This window comes from Octodon degus, unplaced genomic scaffold, assembly GCF_000260255.1.
Source record: "Octodon degus isolate 3935 unplaced genomic scaffold, OctDeg1.0 scaffold00200, whole genome shotgun sequence".
NCBI classification, from domain to species: domain Eukaryota; kingdom Metazoa; phylum Chordata; class Mammalia; order Rodentia; family Octodontidae; genus Octodon; species Octodon degus.
In genome coordinates, this window is record NW_004524776.1 from 297639 (window position 1) to 311754 (window position 14116).

Consider the following 14116-nt stretch of genomic DNA (forward strand, 5'->3'; position numbering starts at 1 on the left):
AAATTTTCCCAAGCAAGCATTGTACTTTGTAGAAATCAAAAGAGTAAAGAAACATAGATCTCCAACATGAGGTGATGTCCACTATTAGTAGATGAAAGAGAGCAAGTCATAGATAACATGTACTGAATAACTGACCTCTTGAAGGAAAAGACAAGAAAAGGCTGCCTGTGGAAATACAAAGTGTGCCCCCAAGTGTGCGAAGGAGAGGGTATGGATAAGCTGCTACCAGTGGCTACCTCTGGGGCAGAAATCTCACCATGCCACATACATGCTACTTGGGAAAGGAAAATATTTTACACACCCACTTTCCCCATCTGTTACCCTCCAGGCAAAACTGGAGGCCTGGGTAGGCGACCCCAAGGGACGACCCTGGGCCTCACAGGTGGTGAACTCACCGCCCCAGTGAGAAATTCCAGCCCCGTGAATGGCAGCGTGTTCCTTTCAGCCACTGTGAGCTGGGGCACTGTGATGAAGCTCAAGTTCAAGATGAAGGAGAAAATGTTGAACTTCAAGAGCCACCGCAGGAAGTTGAAATAACAGAGGACACTGGTTCCAAACTTGCCTCCGATGACCTTGAGTGTCTTCTGCCACAAGCTGATGGAACTCAGGAGCTCGGAAAGGCTGTTCTTGGATCTCCGACAACCCTGAAGTTAGAAAGGAGACGAGGTGGTTGGGCATTCGTTCAGTAAGAACCTCCTGGCAGGGGCCATAATAGCCCAAAACAACCGCTGCTGGCTGCTACGGCATCACATGTGTATTCCTGCACCTGAGCCGTTGTTCACACAGCTCATTTAATTCCCACAGCCACCCTCTAAGGTTCCGCTGTTACCTTCCCAGGTTCGCTGTTGAAAAAGGTGACACCAGCACTGTCAGGGCTCCGTGTCCTCCTGGAGTTTCCCTTGCCTCTTCCGTCCCTGCACCTGCAGTGACCTGATGGGGCTGCATATGAAGTAGCCCCAGATTTTCATTTTCACTCTCCACACTCCCTGTTTTTGCCTGCTTGCTGGGCTCATCTTAGTGTGGGAATGTAAACAAGTACACTCATTACGGACGGTCCTCAAAACGCTATGGAATACTCTGGGGTCCCATGTCTGTAATCCCAGCACCCTGGGAGGTGGAGGCAGGAGGATCTCATAAACTTAATCCCAGTTTGACCAACTTAGTGACTGAGACCTTGTCTCAAAATAATAAAAATACAAAAGGGCTGGGGGTGTGTAGAGATCCTGTATTTAACCCCCAGTACCCTCCCCCACACAAAAGACATAATAAGGATAGGTAAATGCTAATTACCCTGATTAGATCAGTACATCTTGTATGTATAGGTTCAACTATCACACTATACTGTATTAGTATGTGTAAATTATCACCTGTTAATCAAAAAATAAAATTTCAAGAAAGAGTCTAACTTACCAGAGAAATGGAGCTCAGACAATGAGCACAGCAATTGAGCCGGAGGGTATGATGGGACTGCTTACTTTTCTCTTTGTCAATTATGTTCCTGGGGGAATAGGCAGGAAAAAAATGAGACACTGCCATCCATCCATCCATCCATCCATTCCAAATAACAGCTACTAAGCACCTACATGTGCCACCTGTGTTCTCAGGTAGTAAGCAAAAGGGACAATTTTCCCTGGCCTGTGGGGCTGACATTCTAGTTGGAAGAGAAAGACAACACAGTAATAAAAGGAGCAAACTATGTGAAGTATTCATAGGTGATTTATACTATTATATAGACAGTGGGGTAAAGAGATGGGAAATGCTGTCTTGGGGACCATAGGACAATGTGAAATAGAGTTACTACAAGGCATCCTCCTCTCTGAGGGAGAGGAGGTGCTAGTATAAGGATGAGGGAAAATTGCACAGTGAAAACAGACAGTAGTGCAGAGCCCCAGAAGGGACAGAATGGCAAGGAGGCCAGTGTGGTTGGAAGATAAGAAACAGAGGAACAGGAGGAAGATGTAAAGGAGGATGTGGTGGAGGTCATCCCCATGCCTTAGCAGTTCTCAACCTGGGATGACTTTGACCCCTGGGGGACAAATGGCAATGTCTGGAGGCATTTTGGTTGAACCGGCTAGCAGGGTGGAGGGGGGTTGCTCCTGTCAGTGACAACATAGAGGTAGGAAGCTGTTAAACACCCTACAGGGAACAGTCAAGAACCCCACTAGAGAATGGGGGAGCCCCCAAAAGCCAGTTGTACTGAGGCTGAGCAGTCCCATTAAGGCCTTCTAGCCCCTCCTCTGTGACACAGGGACCATGCAGAGCTTGAAACAGAAGGATATTTTGAGACAGCCACAACTGTATCTGTTCTTCTCACCCTTTGGTCAACTCCCAGTTCCATCTGCTTCCTGGCTCTCTTCCCTCCTCCTCACTCACTCACCCCAACCCTACCCTCCTTCAAGTCCCCTCTCAAGTGTCCCACCCTGCCCCAGCAAACTGTGCCCCTGTTTCCTTGTCTCCACTCTTCAGAGTTTTCTTGTTCTCCTTCTGATGTCCATTTTGTGTTATGAGACTGTCCAGGTCCCTTCACTGCATTTATTCATGGCATCTGGCTGGCTGTCTATTTTACTTGTCACATCTTATTTATTTATTTATTTATTTATTTATTTATTGTGTATTTGGTACAGGCTCTTGCTATGCAGCTCAGACTCATAGCAATCCTCCTGTTTTCAGCCTCCCCAGTGCTGGAATTACAGGCCTGCGCCACCATGTCCAGTCTCATTGGCTGGCACAGCATGGCTGCGGCAGGGTGTCACATCTTTTTTTTTTTTTTTTTCTATATTTTAGGGAAGGGTTTACAAGGGTGTTCAGGGTCTCACTACTAGATCAGACTTGTAGTGATCTGCCTGTTTACAGCCTCCCAAGAGCTGGGATTACAGGTGTGTGTCACCACTCCCAGTCTCAATTGCCTTCTCAGCGTGCCCTGAGGGCAGGGCCAGCACTAATGGCCTGGGGGATCGAACCCATGCCCCTGCACCTGCTTGCAGGTGCTTTAATCCTGCTGAGCTATTTGGCTGGCCCTTTTTTTTTTTTTTTTTTTTTTTAGCATACTCCATACTGTGATAGTTTTTCAGACTTTTCTTGAGTTTAATGACCTTAACAGTTTCAAGGAGTACTGATCAGGGATTTTGGAGAAGGACTGGCCCATTGATTTTCTTGGTCAGCCTTGGGCTCTGAGTTTTAGGAGCAAATTCCCAAAGCCTTCCTCATTACATGACTTACCTTTTGAGACCTTCACCCAAATACCTGGCTGTGGGAGTATTGGCCAGAACTCACCATAAGTTCCTTTTGTCTTTCTATAGTGTCTTAGGAAGCAAGTCACCAAGCACAGCCTCCAGCAGCCAGCCAAGGAAGAGGAGTTGAGCACCAATTCCCAGGCCAGCATCCACACAGATTATCTGGAATTCTTCACTAAGGAGGATCTTTCTATTTTCTTGTATTTATTTATTTTCCAACTCCGCACACCCAGCATTCCAGTGCCAGCACAGCATGCAGTACTGGGGATCACAACCCTAGTCCTTGTGCTTGCCAGGCAGGCGCTTAGACTGCTGAGCTATCCTCCCAGCCCCTTATCTTTTTGAGATAGGGTAAAAGTAAAGGTTTGAGGTTCACGTGAAACCTGAGAGAGAAGACAATCTTTGGTTTGTACCTCAGCTTCCTTTTCTCTTCCATGGTCCTTGGCTGGTTCCTGATGGTTTTAACTCTGTCTCTAGATGTCATGGGGATCAGGGATTCAATTAACTTTTGCCCTGCAAAAGAAAATAAACGGAGTTCTATTTCCTTCATCGTTAACAGAGTCATAACATTAAAAATATGGCTCTGAAGTCAGAGCATCTTTTTATGAGAGCACAAGGACAGAGGAATAGATGGACCCAGGACTCTAAAGATCACAAATAAAAATAAAATGAAGACAGTACATGTGTCAAAGCACAAAGCCAAAGCAAAGGACAAAGCTTTTGCTCAACTGTAATTCAGTGTTTCTCTTATGTGTGTGTGTCGGGGGGCGGGGGAGCCTTCCAGCACAGCCAACAGGGTCCCTTGCACAACGTGTCCAGGCTACCTTTCCTCTCTCATTTTAATTTCTCTCACTGCTTCCTGCTGTCCTTGAACCCTAGGCCATGACTTCTTAGTCTCTGACTCACTGCCATGATGGGCTCTTCCACCTCCCTCCTCTTCTCCTGTAACTCACATTCCCATTTTCCTCCAATGTGGCACTCATAGGCTGTTTCTCCCCGACCCCAAAGTCATTCTTCCTGTGCTTGAATCTACCCTCACCTCCCTCCAAGCTTCCTTGGGGCAGGCCCATCCCCAGGCACAGGGTCCTAATGAGTCTAAGACAATGGTCAGATCCTTCTTCTGGGTATCTAGGAAAAGCAACATTCTACAAGTGATGATAGTATATAGAAAAATATCTTGGAAAAGGCTTTATTCCTTCTCAAAACAGAACAATAACAACAACAAAATCAGGCCTAGGGTTTAGCCCAGTGGTAGAGCACTTGCTTAGTAAGGCACAAGGCCCTGGCTCGGTTCCATCCCCAGTACTGTATGCCACTCCTCCCACACACTCAGCAAAGCAAAGCAAAGCAAAACAAAACAATGATGCTTTCTTCCTGTGGCTGTTGTGGCTGTGTCTGACCCTTGGAGCTAATTTCTCACCCCTGAGGGGGGCCAGCTAGGGCAGCAAAGGGCTGGCGATGGCTGAGGGACAGGCCCCTGGCTCACATTACTGAACCAGAACTTCCCACAGGGACACACTGTGTTTATTTCAATAACACAGTTGAAGAGCAGGAGGAATCCTCAAAAGAGGGCCACCAAATCACCCAAGAGATTTTTCTCTTGGCTGGGAACAGCAACACACACCTGCAATCTCAGTACTCTCCTGTCAGCTGAGGCAGGACTGCAGGTTTGAGCCCAGGCTGGGCAACTTCAGTGACTTAGTGAGACCCTGTCTCAATATTAAAAAACCAAACCAAATCAAAAAAAGGCTAGGGGATGTAGCTCATTGCTAAGGCCCTGGATTCAATGCCAAGTACTGCCAAAGAGAGAAAGAAAAAGGGAAGGAGGGGAAAGGAGGAAAACAGGGAGTGAAGGGGAAAAAGGGAGAGAAATATTTGTCAAGTAAGGGCCAGCTTTAATCAGTGGATTAAAGTGTCTGCTTAGGCAGAGAATAGGGACCAGGTTTGATCCCTGGTGTGCCATGCTGGCCCTGCACCTGGGGCGCACTGAAATGGTGATTGAGACTGGGTGTGGAGGCGTGCACCTGTAAACCCAGAGCCTGGGAGGCTGAAAACAGGAGTATCACTAGGAGTCTGATCTGTGTAACAAGACCTTGTAGATCCTATGCTAAACATGTATAAAAAAAAAAAGAAGTATTTGTCAAGTAAAGAGAGAGGAAGAAAGGAGAAGGGAAGTAAAAGGAAAACAGCAGTGCAGGGAGAGAGTAGCTGTGAGCAGCAAGGCCAATTTTCAGCAAGGGGCAGAACCCACCAAATGCTTTAGTGAGAGGATTTTTTTTCTACCAGCAGCTACAGAGTGTTAGAAGATTTTATGGCCAGAGTACTAAGGAGTAAAATAGAAACAGAATTTTTGTTGGTCTCGGGAGTAGACAGGCCAGGCATCTCAACTGAGACCCATTTCTTGATGAACTCTTGGTAAGAGGTGTCCTTTCTATGATCCCTGAAACCTCAGTGGGGAAGAACTGGACCAAGATAGGACAGTATGATGGGTAAGGACTCGGGCCTGGCAATCAGGCAGACCTGCGTGTCATCCCAGATCTGCCAGGCCACTGAATTTCCTTGAGCCTCAGTATTCTCATTACGCAAATGGAAACGTCTGCCTAAAGATACAGGGTGAAGAATAAATAAATCTAACTTTGATGATTCACAGAGAGATTACGCCACCAAGTGGGTGAAATAATGGATCGAGGGAAGCTCTTGTTAGTCATGAGGTCTCCGATTGAGCCCTCCCTCCAACTCATCTTTACTAGTCCCTCAACATTCCTTGATGTCTTAAAAATAAGGAACACTGGGGACAAGCGATGGGTGGTAGTGCACATCTGTAACCACAGAGAAAGACTGTGAATTGTGTCTCAGCAACTTAGTGACTGACTTCATGAGACATCTCAAAGTTTAAAAAATAATTTAAAGGACTGGGGATGTGGCTCACAAAACAGCAACAATAAAGATCCTGTGGACAATCTGCAAGCCTTCTCTGCCTCTGCCCTAACTCTTCCCCAGTGCTTTATACCTTGAATGGTTTCATGGAAGGTATAAGCAGTGTCTACACCCAGGTATTCTGGGCTACGAAAGGTCTGAGGAATGCATTCATTCAAAGATGTTGAGAATTCTAACTGGCTGTACTTTTTGTCATTCCTGTGGTTGAAAATCAGAGAGTCTGTCACATGGATGTCAGATGCTGATGAAACCACGCAGGAGGCTGAGTTTGCTAGTGGTTTGTCTTGAACAATCTGAGTTGAGGAGGGATGGCTTTGGATTCCAGAAGGAACATTCTCGATTTCTATGATGATTTCATTCACTCGGTCATCTGACAGCATCTCTAGGCTCCTAGAAGCCTTATTTTCCACCTGTGGGGTCTTCGAAGACCTCACAGGTAGTCACACTGCCATTGTCCCACTGGGACCCACTGGGGGACAAGTGATGACAATGATACAGGTCTGCTCTGGTCACAGTTTTTCATTGCCAGGATGAGATCACCACAACCAGCTCCACAAAAATCACAACCTACAACCTAACTTCCCCACAGCGGTCTCCTGAGGAATCTTCTCAGGAGATGCGTTTTCCTGTAAAGAATTCTGTCCTGGTAACTAGGTAGAAATTAGAAACAGAATCCTTATGGAAGACAATGGGATTCTAGAAACAGAAGACAGATATTCTTCTAAATGACTCACAGTCAGATAGCAAGATTTTGTTTTTTTCATTTAACACTTCTACCCTAGAATTTATAATTTTATAAACTTGTATAAATCCAGGGAGGTTTATAGTGTTTCAACTGTCATCTCTGTTATCTGGCCCCTTTCTAACATTCATCTTTTTCCTCCTATTCCTAGAGAAACTGAATTTTCTATGCAATCACTATCCTGAGGTAAGATTTTCCCAGCTTCCTTTGCAGCTAAGGGTAGACATTAGTTAATGAAACAAGTGGCTTCTGGATAAATTCTTTAAAAGAAGAGAAAGATGCCAGGAACCTCGGCCCCGGAGGGCATCTTGAGGGCTGCTATAATTTTGGACTTCCTCCCTCCACTCTTCTGGTTACATGAGACAAGTAAATCTGAATATCGAGAAGGTATTGCTCTATTTCGGCTCCAGACACCTGCACACAATTCCTGCCCAATAAACCTGACTTAGACATCACCTTGTTTATTTAATTGTTGGAGAAGATGAGGGGCAGAGACATGCACTGGCCCTTCCCTTCACTCACCACATTCCCATTAAATGGCACAACTAATAAACCAGACATCCTGACCTAACTGCAGTCCTTTTGTTTAACAGAACTACAGCCAATCTGTCCTTAGCTAAATCATATCTTCTGTTATAAAATTAAAACTTTTGTAACTGTGCTAAAACAACTTTGCTACAACTATGCTCAACACAAGATACCCACTGTACCATGGCCTTCAGCTAAAGCTTATCTAATTGTTGAAACTTCTGTTTGCTACCCTATAAAAAAGGCACACTCACTGTAACCAATGCCTCGACTTGGGAGATTATTTCTCTGGAGTCTGCTGGTACTAATAAAATTTCCTGTCTTTTCCTGAGCTCCTGACTACTGTTGACTCAGTTTTCCTGCAACTTGAGATAGAACTCAAGAACTCCGCTTGCAACAGTTAACAGTAACAACTACCTTGACTGCAGACCAAACTCCTTAGAATATACATTCACTTCTCACAATCACCCTATGAAGTAGGTACTGTCCTCAACCCACTTTATACTAAAACACAGGCTCCACAAAGTAATTTTCCTAGGGTCACAGAATCAGCAAGTAGTAAAGTTAGGGAGTGAAACCCAGGTCAGAAGGTAGATTAAGCACTTCACTGTGTCCCCTTCCTGAAATAAGTCACTAATGTCTCCTTCATTCAATTATAAACAAATATTTACCAGTGCCCACTATGTATGAGGGTGACATAATCCATTAAAGTGACATTTTATCATGAAACTATCCATCAATTAGTTGTACGTGGTTTGGAAATAAAAATCAATGCAAGACAAAACAGCAAAGATATTCAAGTCCTCTATTTCATTACTTCTTTCTGCTTTTGGGGAACTCTGATCTCAAACCTCATGCTGGCTGGCTAGGGTGGTCCTATGAAGGTTAAAGCCATTCCCTCTCCCTGTTAAAGCCAATCTTGTCCACTACAGTGGTTCAAGTGTATATTCTTTCAACATGCTGGCCAGAGTCTTTCCCTGGCATTGATAGACTGGGGTCAATGGAAGGCCTTTCAAGCAGGAAGACCACCTGAGCAGATTCTATGTGGGGCTCCTGGCCTGATTCTGATCCAGATAGAGAAGGCTGAGTTTACAGAGAAGTTGAGTCAAGCAGAGCTGAGAAATGGACAAAACCCAAGCAAGTCCAAGTAGTAATGAGCCCTTGAGAGTCTGAGGCCTTGATTTCTCTAATTCACCCAACAATTTAATCCAGCAAATACGTCTCAAAATCCCTACCACATGCAAGTTACTGTATGAGGAACTAGAAGCAGTTTACTTTAGGTTCTTTAACTTTCTCCCATGCCCTTCCCACAAAATGAACTAATAAATACCCTGGGGCTAATGTTTATTTGAATTGAGTTTCTGTCATTTGCAACCAGATTCCTAATGAGGACACCTTGCTATCTAGAAGAGAAAAACTTCATGCTTGAAGTAAAACTCGAAGGATTGAGGTATATATCAGGGGTAAGAGAAAGTGTTGACCATGTTCAAGGCCCTGGATCCATTCACCAGCACAAGGGAGGAAGGAAGGAAAGAAGTTAGGGAAGAAGGGAGAGAGGAAGGTAAGGAAGGAGGGGAAAGAAAGAGACAAGACTCCATTATGATAAATTAAACAAATGATGCATCCAATACAACACCAGATGCCAGAGGATATGGTAGTATCTGGGTTTCCTTGAATATGTTTCTTCACTGGGCCGATTTCGGGATCACAGTACATTAGCCCTTACCTTGGGGTGATCCGTGCCAATCACATTCAGATGACAGCAGGTTCCCATTAGCACCGAGAGAGCCATTTTCACCCATAAAAGCAGGGTTCACTGGAATGAAGAGAGATGCTTCAAATCAGTCTCATGATCCTAGATACTCCTGAGCACATAATGATTATTGTGTGCTAACAATGATTAGCAATGGTTATCAACACCAAGAGCTTGTCTTTGACGTTCTGACAGATCCAGATTAAGACCTCAGGCAGAAAATAAAACAAAAATTAAAAAAGTCATTAAATATTATCAACCTGGATCAATGGGTTTCATTGGACTGTAAGTTATGATTAAAATAATTCTTAAACTGAGATACAGGGCACAACTATCTCTATGTAACTTAAAAAATAAGTTTCAAAATAAATAAGTAAATAAAAATAAAAAATAAGTTTCACAAAATAATACTCTGACTACAGAAACTTCACTTTGATACATGCTTACACTATGTCACTTTCTTTTTAATTTTCATCTTAATTATTCTTGAAAGGCTCTATTTCAGTTTTAAAAGTTCATTTTACAACTTCAAAATGAGTTAAATTCAGAATTTGAAGAGTACTTGTGTAGGGCTGGTGAGATGGCTCAGTGGTCTAAAGCACCTACTTAGAACAAGCTAAGCTAAGCAGAGCACAGGGACTGCGTAAATCCCCCAGCACCACATGCCAGCCCGCCCCGCCCCCTGGTGGGCTGAGCTGGCCACACAAACACAAAATCAATAAATAAACAAACAAATAAATACAAAATTAAAAAAAAAGATTTAAAAAAAAAAAAGAGTACTTGTGTAGATGAATAACCAAGATTCCTTCCAGCTCTAGGATTTTATGATGACACATGAATAAAGTGTCATCATACAGCATGATTGCTTCAGGGGCAAGCCCATTCTAAGCATCTACATGACAATCTCATATGTCAATATGCTTTTATTCAATCCATGGAAAACATTAGAGGGAAACTCTTCAACAGAGAAAATTAAGCACATTTTGATGGGCCTAGCAAGTAAAATTAAGTAACAGAAGGTTCTGGAATTTCTTGCTTGGGCATTACTCCCAGCCCTGTTTGTCCCTATGCATGTTACTTAACATCTCTGAGGATTTAAAATAGGGATATTAACATGACTTTCATATAGGATTGTTGAGGAATTCAATCAGAAAATTGAATACATATATGTATATATATTATATAATGATTAAATAATATTGGAATGCAGTCAATTTTTAATTCCTATAATAACTATTGTGGGAGATTGTTATTCAGGAAATATTACACCTCCCCCCACCTTTATTACTGTTGCACTTTGTGACAGGACTTGCTTTTACCGATGTAATGGCAGCAGGGAGCAGTGTGCCAGCTCAAAGCTATTAAAGCCATTGAGAGTTTCTGCTTGCTACTTTACCTTCCTCCAACTTATGCCCCAGATAGCTCACTGCTCCAAGAAGGAAACTAGACCTAAACAGAACCCAAGACTTGGTGCTAAGCACAGCCAAACTCAGCCCAACGCGCCTGAAACCCAACTAATCCTGCAGATGTGTGAGTGAGGAATAAATGCTTTCTTATGGTATGAGTCAGGGTTTTGGGAGTTGCTTGTAATGCAGCATCCGGGCAGCATGAACTAACCAAATACAACATGCATGCAGGCTAGGAAGACAATTAACTTTTCTCATACATCTAATATGGACCACACACTGCATACTGGAAGTCATCTAGAGCTTTGGGGGATGCACAGATGAGTGTAGGTTCTTCTAGGAATCTGACAACTTGTCAGAATGGAGGGAACTGTCTGGTGATAAGTGACTGCTTTTTTTGTGATGGCATTGGTACTGGGAATCAAACTCATGATCTTGCACTTGCCATGCAGGCACTGTGTTGCTGAGCTATATTCCCGGCCCCAGATAAGTGACTATTAAGGTTTATAGCATCTGTTCTACAAAGGAGCTCACAGAGGAAGACATATTCTTTTAATTTTGAGACAGGGTCTCACTATGCAGTTCAGGCTGCCCTTGAACTCACTTTGTAGCTGAGTTGACCACAAACTCACAACAATCCTCCTGCCTCAGCCTCCCAAGTGCTGGTATTAGAGCTGTGTGCCACCACAACCACCTGTTGGGTTTTTTTTTTAAAGTAATTTCTAATGTTCTAAAGAGATGGGTAGTAAGGACTCTGCTTGCATTTGTCCTGATTTTACTCAGCAATAATGCAGGGTAAATGAAAGGTCAGGCTTTGGATCACACAGGCTGGACCCCAATCTTGGTTCTGTCAAATTAGCAGCTGACCTTAGGCACATTTCTTTAAAAAATTAAAAAAAACATATTTTATTTACTTATTTATTTGGTACAGTGTCTTACTATGCAGCTCAGTCTTGTAGTGATCCTCCTATCTTAGACTCCCCAGTGCTGGGATTACAAGTGTGTGTCACATGCCTGGTTTTGGGGCTGGCACAGCGCACCCAGGGTTCTAGGGCCAGCATGGCATGCCATACTGGGGATTGAGCAGGCAGATGCTTAGATCACCAAGCTATCTCTCAGCCCAGCACACTTCTTTTTGAACCTCAGTTGTACCATCTGCTAAGGCGAAGCAGCAGAGCCTACCTGGAAGGTAGTTGTAAGACTGAGATAATGACAGTAAAATGCCCAGCAATCTCAGCATAGAAAAAACCTAAAGCCTATCTGTTATTATTCATGCAATTTACACTAGGGTAGGGCAGGTAAATTTACCAATTTTTTCATTATCAGCTCCCAAAAGAGTCTTCACAGTTCTATTTATGAACTCTATACATATCTGTGCTTTATATAAAAAGAGTAATATTGTTTTCTGGCCTTTCTAGAACAATCCCTTTCCCCACCCTTGGGTTTGCTATTGCCTTCTACTGAGAATGCAAGGATAAAGGTTCAGGATATTCTTGGGCTGAATAACTGACATTTGGGCTCCCAAATTAATAGTTTGCATGCAAATGTTTAACAATCAGAGTTTTTCATTATGATAGACTGACTTACAGTTTTTCTACTTTATGATGGTGGGAAAGTAATGTGCATTCAATATGAACTACACTTCCATTTTTTTCTTTCATTTATGTATGTAGTATAGGGTCTCACTAGGCAGTTCAGACTTGTAGTGACCCTCCTGTTTTCAGCCTCCCCAGACCTGGGATTACAGGTGTGCATCACCATGCCCAGACTCATTCGCTGGCTCAGAGCACCCTGGGGGCAGAGCTAGGGGGGCATGTGGGACTGGGGATCAAACCCTGGTCCCTGTGCTTGCCAAAACAGGTGCTTAGTCTACTAATCTATCTCACTGGCTCTTACACTTCCAAAATTTGAATTTTGGGAAGTATGTAGCTTAGTAGCAATGAAAGGGAAAAACTGCAAGAGAAATTGTTCCTTTTAGATCTTGGTTCCTTTTGAAGTTGCCTAGGTCTATAAATGCTTTGTAGCTCTGTAATTACTTTCTTGACCCCTGTAATCATGAGAGTGTAACCCAATGTACAGGATCCCTGATAGTAATAAGCTCCACGACCATTAACTTGGTCTTGTAACTGATGGCCTTTAATCTGGCCTTGGAACCAATGATTCCACCCTGCGGGCTAATCAGAGAACTGCCAGGCTGTTCTGTCTCACCTTTGTATCTCCTGCTTATGCAGCATATAAAAGCACCAGCTCACAAGCACTGGACACCTGGCTTTGTTGGGGGGAATGATCCCAGCTAGGGCCACAGGTGTAAAATAAAGCTGTTTGCTGCCTCCATATCCAAGATGTTGTTTTGGTGTTTCTGCAGGCCGCAACAGTACAGCACTTGCCTGGCATGCATGAAGATTCCATCTCCAGCACCACAAAAACAAATTGAAGTTTGAAAATTTCCAGAGCAGCAACGTGCTACATGTTCCTCACACATGGTTCTGGGTAGCAGCAGTTCCTAGTCAGCCAGGCAAATAACTGAAACTTGACAGTGCACTGTTTTCCTAAGCCAGGATACTCTGAGGTTAGTGTATGTGATGCATTTTTAAACTTGTGTATTTTTGACATCTGATAAGCTTATCAGTATAAGCCAAGGAGAAAGTACATAGAGAGACATCCCATCCCCTCCTCTCTGACTTGTTCAACCCCTTTCTCAAACTGAGCATGGTGTCACCCACCTATAATCCCACCTCCTGAAGGCTCAGGCAGGAAGACCATCATGAGTTTGAAGCCAGTCTTGGCTGTATAGTGATTTCAAGGACAGCCTGAACTTCATAATGAGGTCCAGTTTCAGAAAGCCCTTCTTATCCACCCTCCTGGCTGACCAGTCTTCAGTCTGCGCCACTGGCGCATGTGTCTTAGGTGTTTTTCTTGGTTGACCCTCCTGCCTCTTCCGACCCCCACAGGCCCTATGTTCACCTAACACTGCCTGGATTTGACTCTGTCTATATAGTGAACTGGCTTCTCCACAGACAGCAAGTCCCTTTTTCCTCTTGGAGGAAGAACCATTTAGAACGTCCTTTGTCTCGTGGAGCTGAGCATTTTGCCTTTACACACACAGATTCTGATGATGTGACTTTTCACATGTAAAGAGACCCTTGTTAGTTTTCTTAGTCTTGGTGTACTACTCTGATTTATCTACGCAAGTTTAAAGTAACACAAGATAGCATTTATATGTATTTTTGTTTAACTTGTGAACAAAGACTTATAGACAGCAAAAGTAGAAATCCTCCTTTGAAACCCCAACCTCATTGTCCACCCTGAGTTTTTAGATAGATAGATAGATAGATAGATAGATAGAGATATAGGTATAGATATAGATATAGATATAGATGAAAGAATATGTTATTTAACACGGTTTAAAATGACAGGTTTAGGGCTGGAGAGATGGCTCAGTGGTCTAAAGCACCTACTTAGAACAAGCTTAGCAAAGCATCAGGGACCGCGGTTCGATCCCCCAGCACCACATGCC

At 43.6% G+C, this 14116-nt stretch overlaps 1 protein-coding gene across 5 annotated transcripts in view; it reads right to left on the bottom strand.

The window, feature by feature from the left end:
- The window catches only part of Tmc5 (transmembrane channel like 5), a 96507-nt gene that overhangs the window by 43986 nt on the left and 38405 nt on the right, over nt 1-14116 (bottom strand). For 3 of the 5 annotated variants that reach the window (XM_023704677.1, XM_023704678.1, XM_023704676.1), the window contains exons 5-8: nt 9167-9256; nt 3647-3746; nt 1411-1498; nt 396-644 (exon numbers count right to left, since the gene is read on the bottom strand). In XM_023704677.1, the coding sequence (XP_023560445.1) occupies nt 396-644; nt 1411-1498; nt 3647-3746; nt 9167-9256 (527 nt within the window). Of the gene's footprint in view, nt 1-395; nt 645-1410; nt 1499-3646; nt 3747-6243; nt 6593-9166; nt 9257-14116 lie in introns of those variants that run through there. The other 2 variants (XM_023704679.1, XM_023704680.1) reach the window with 2 other exon arrangements.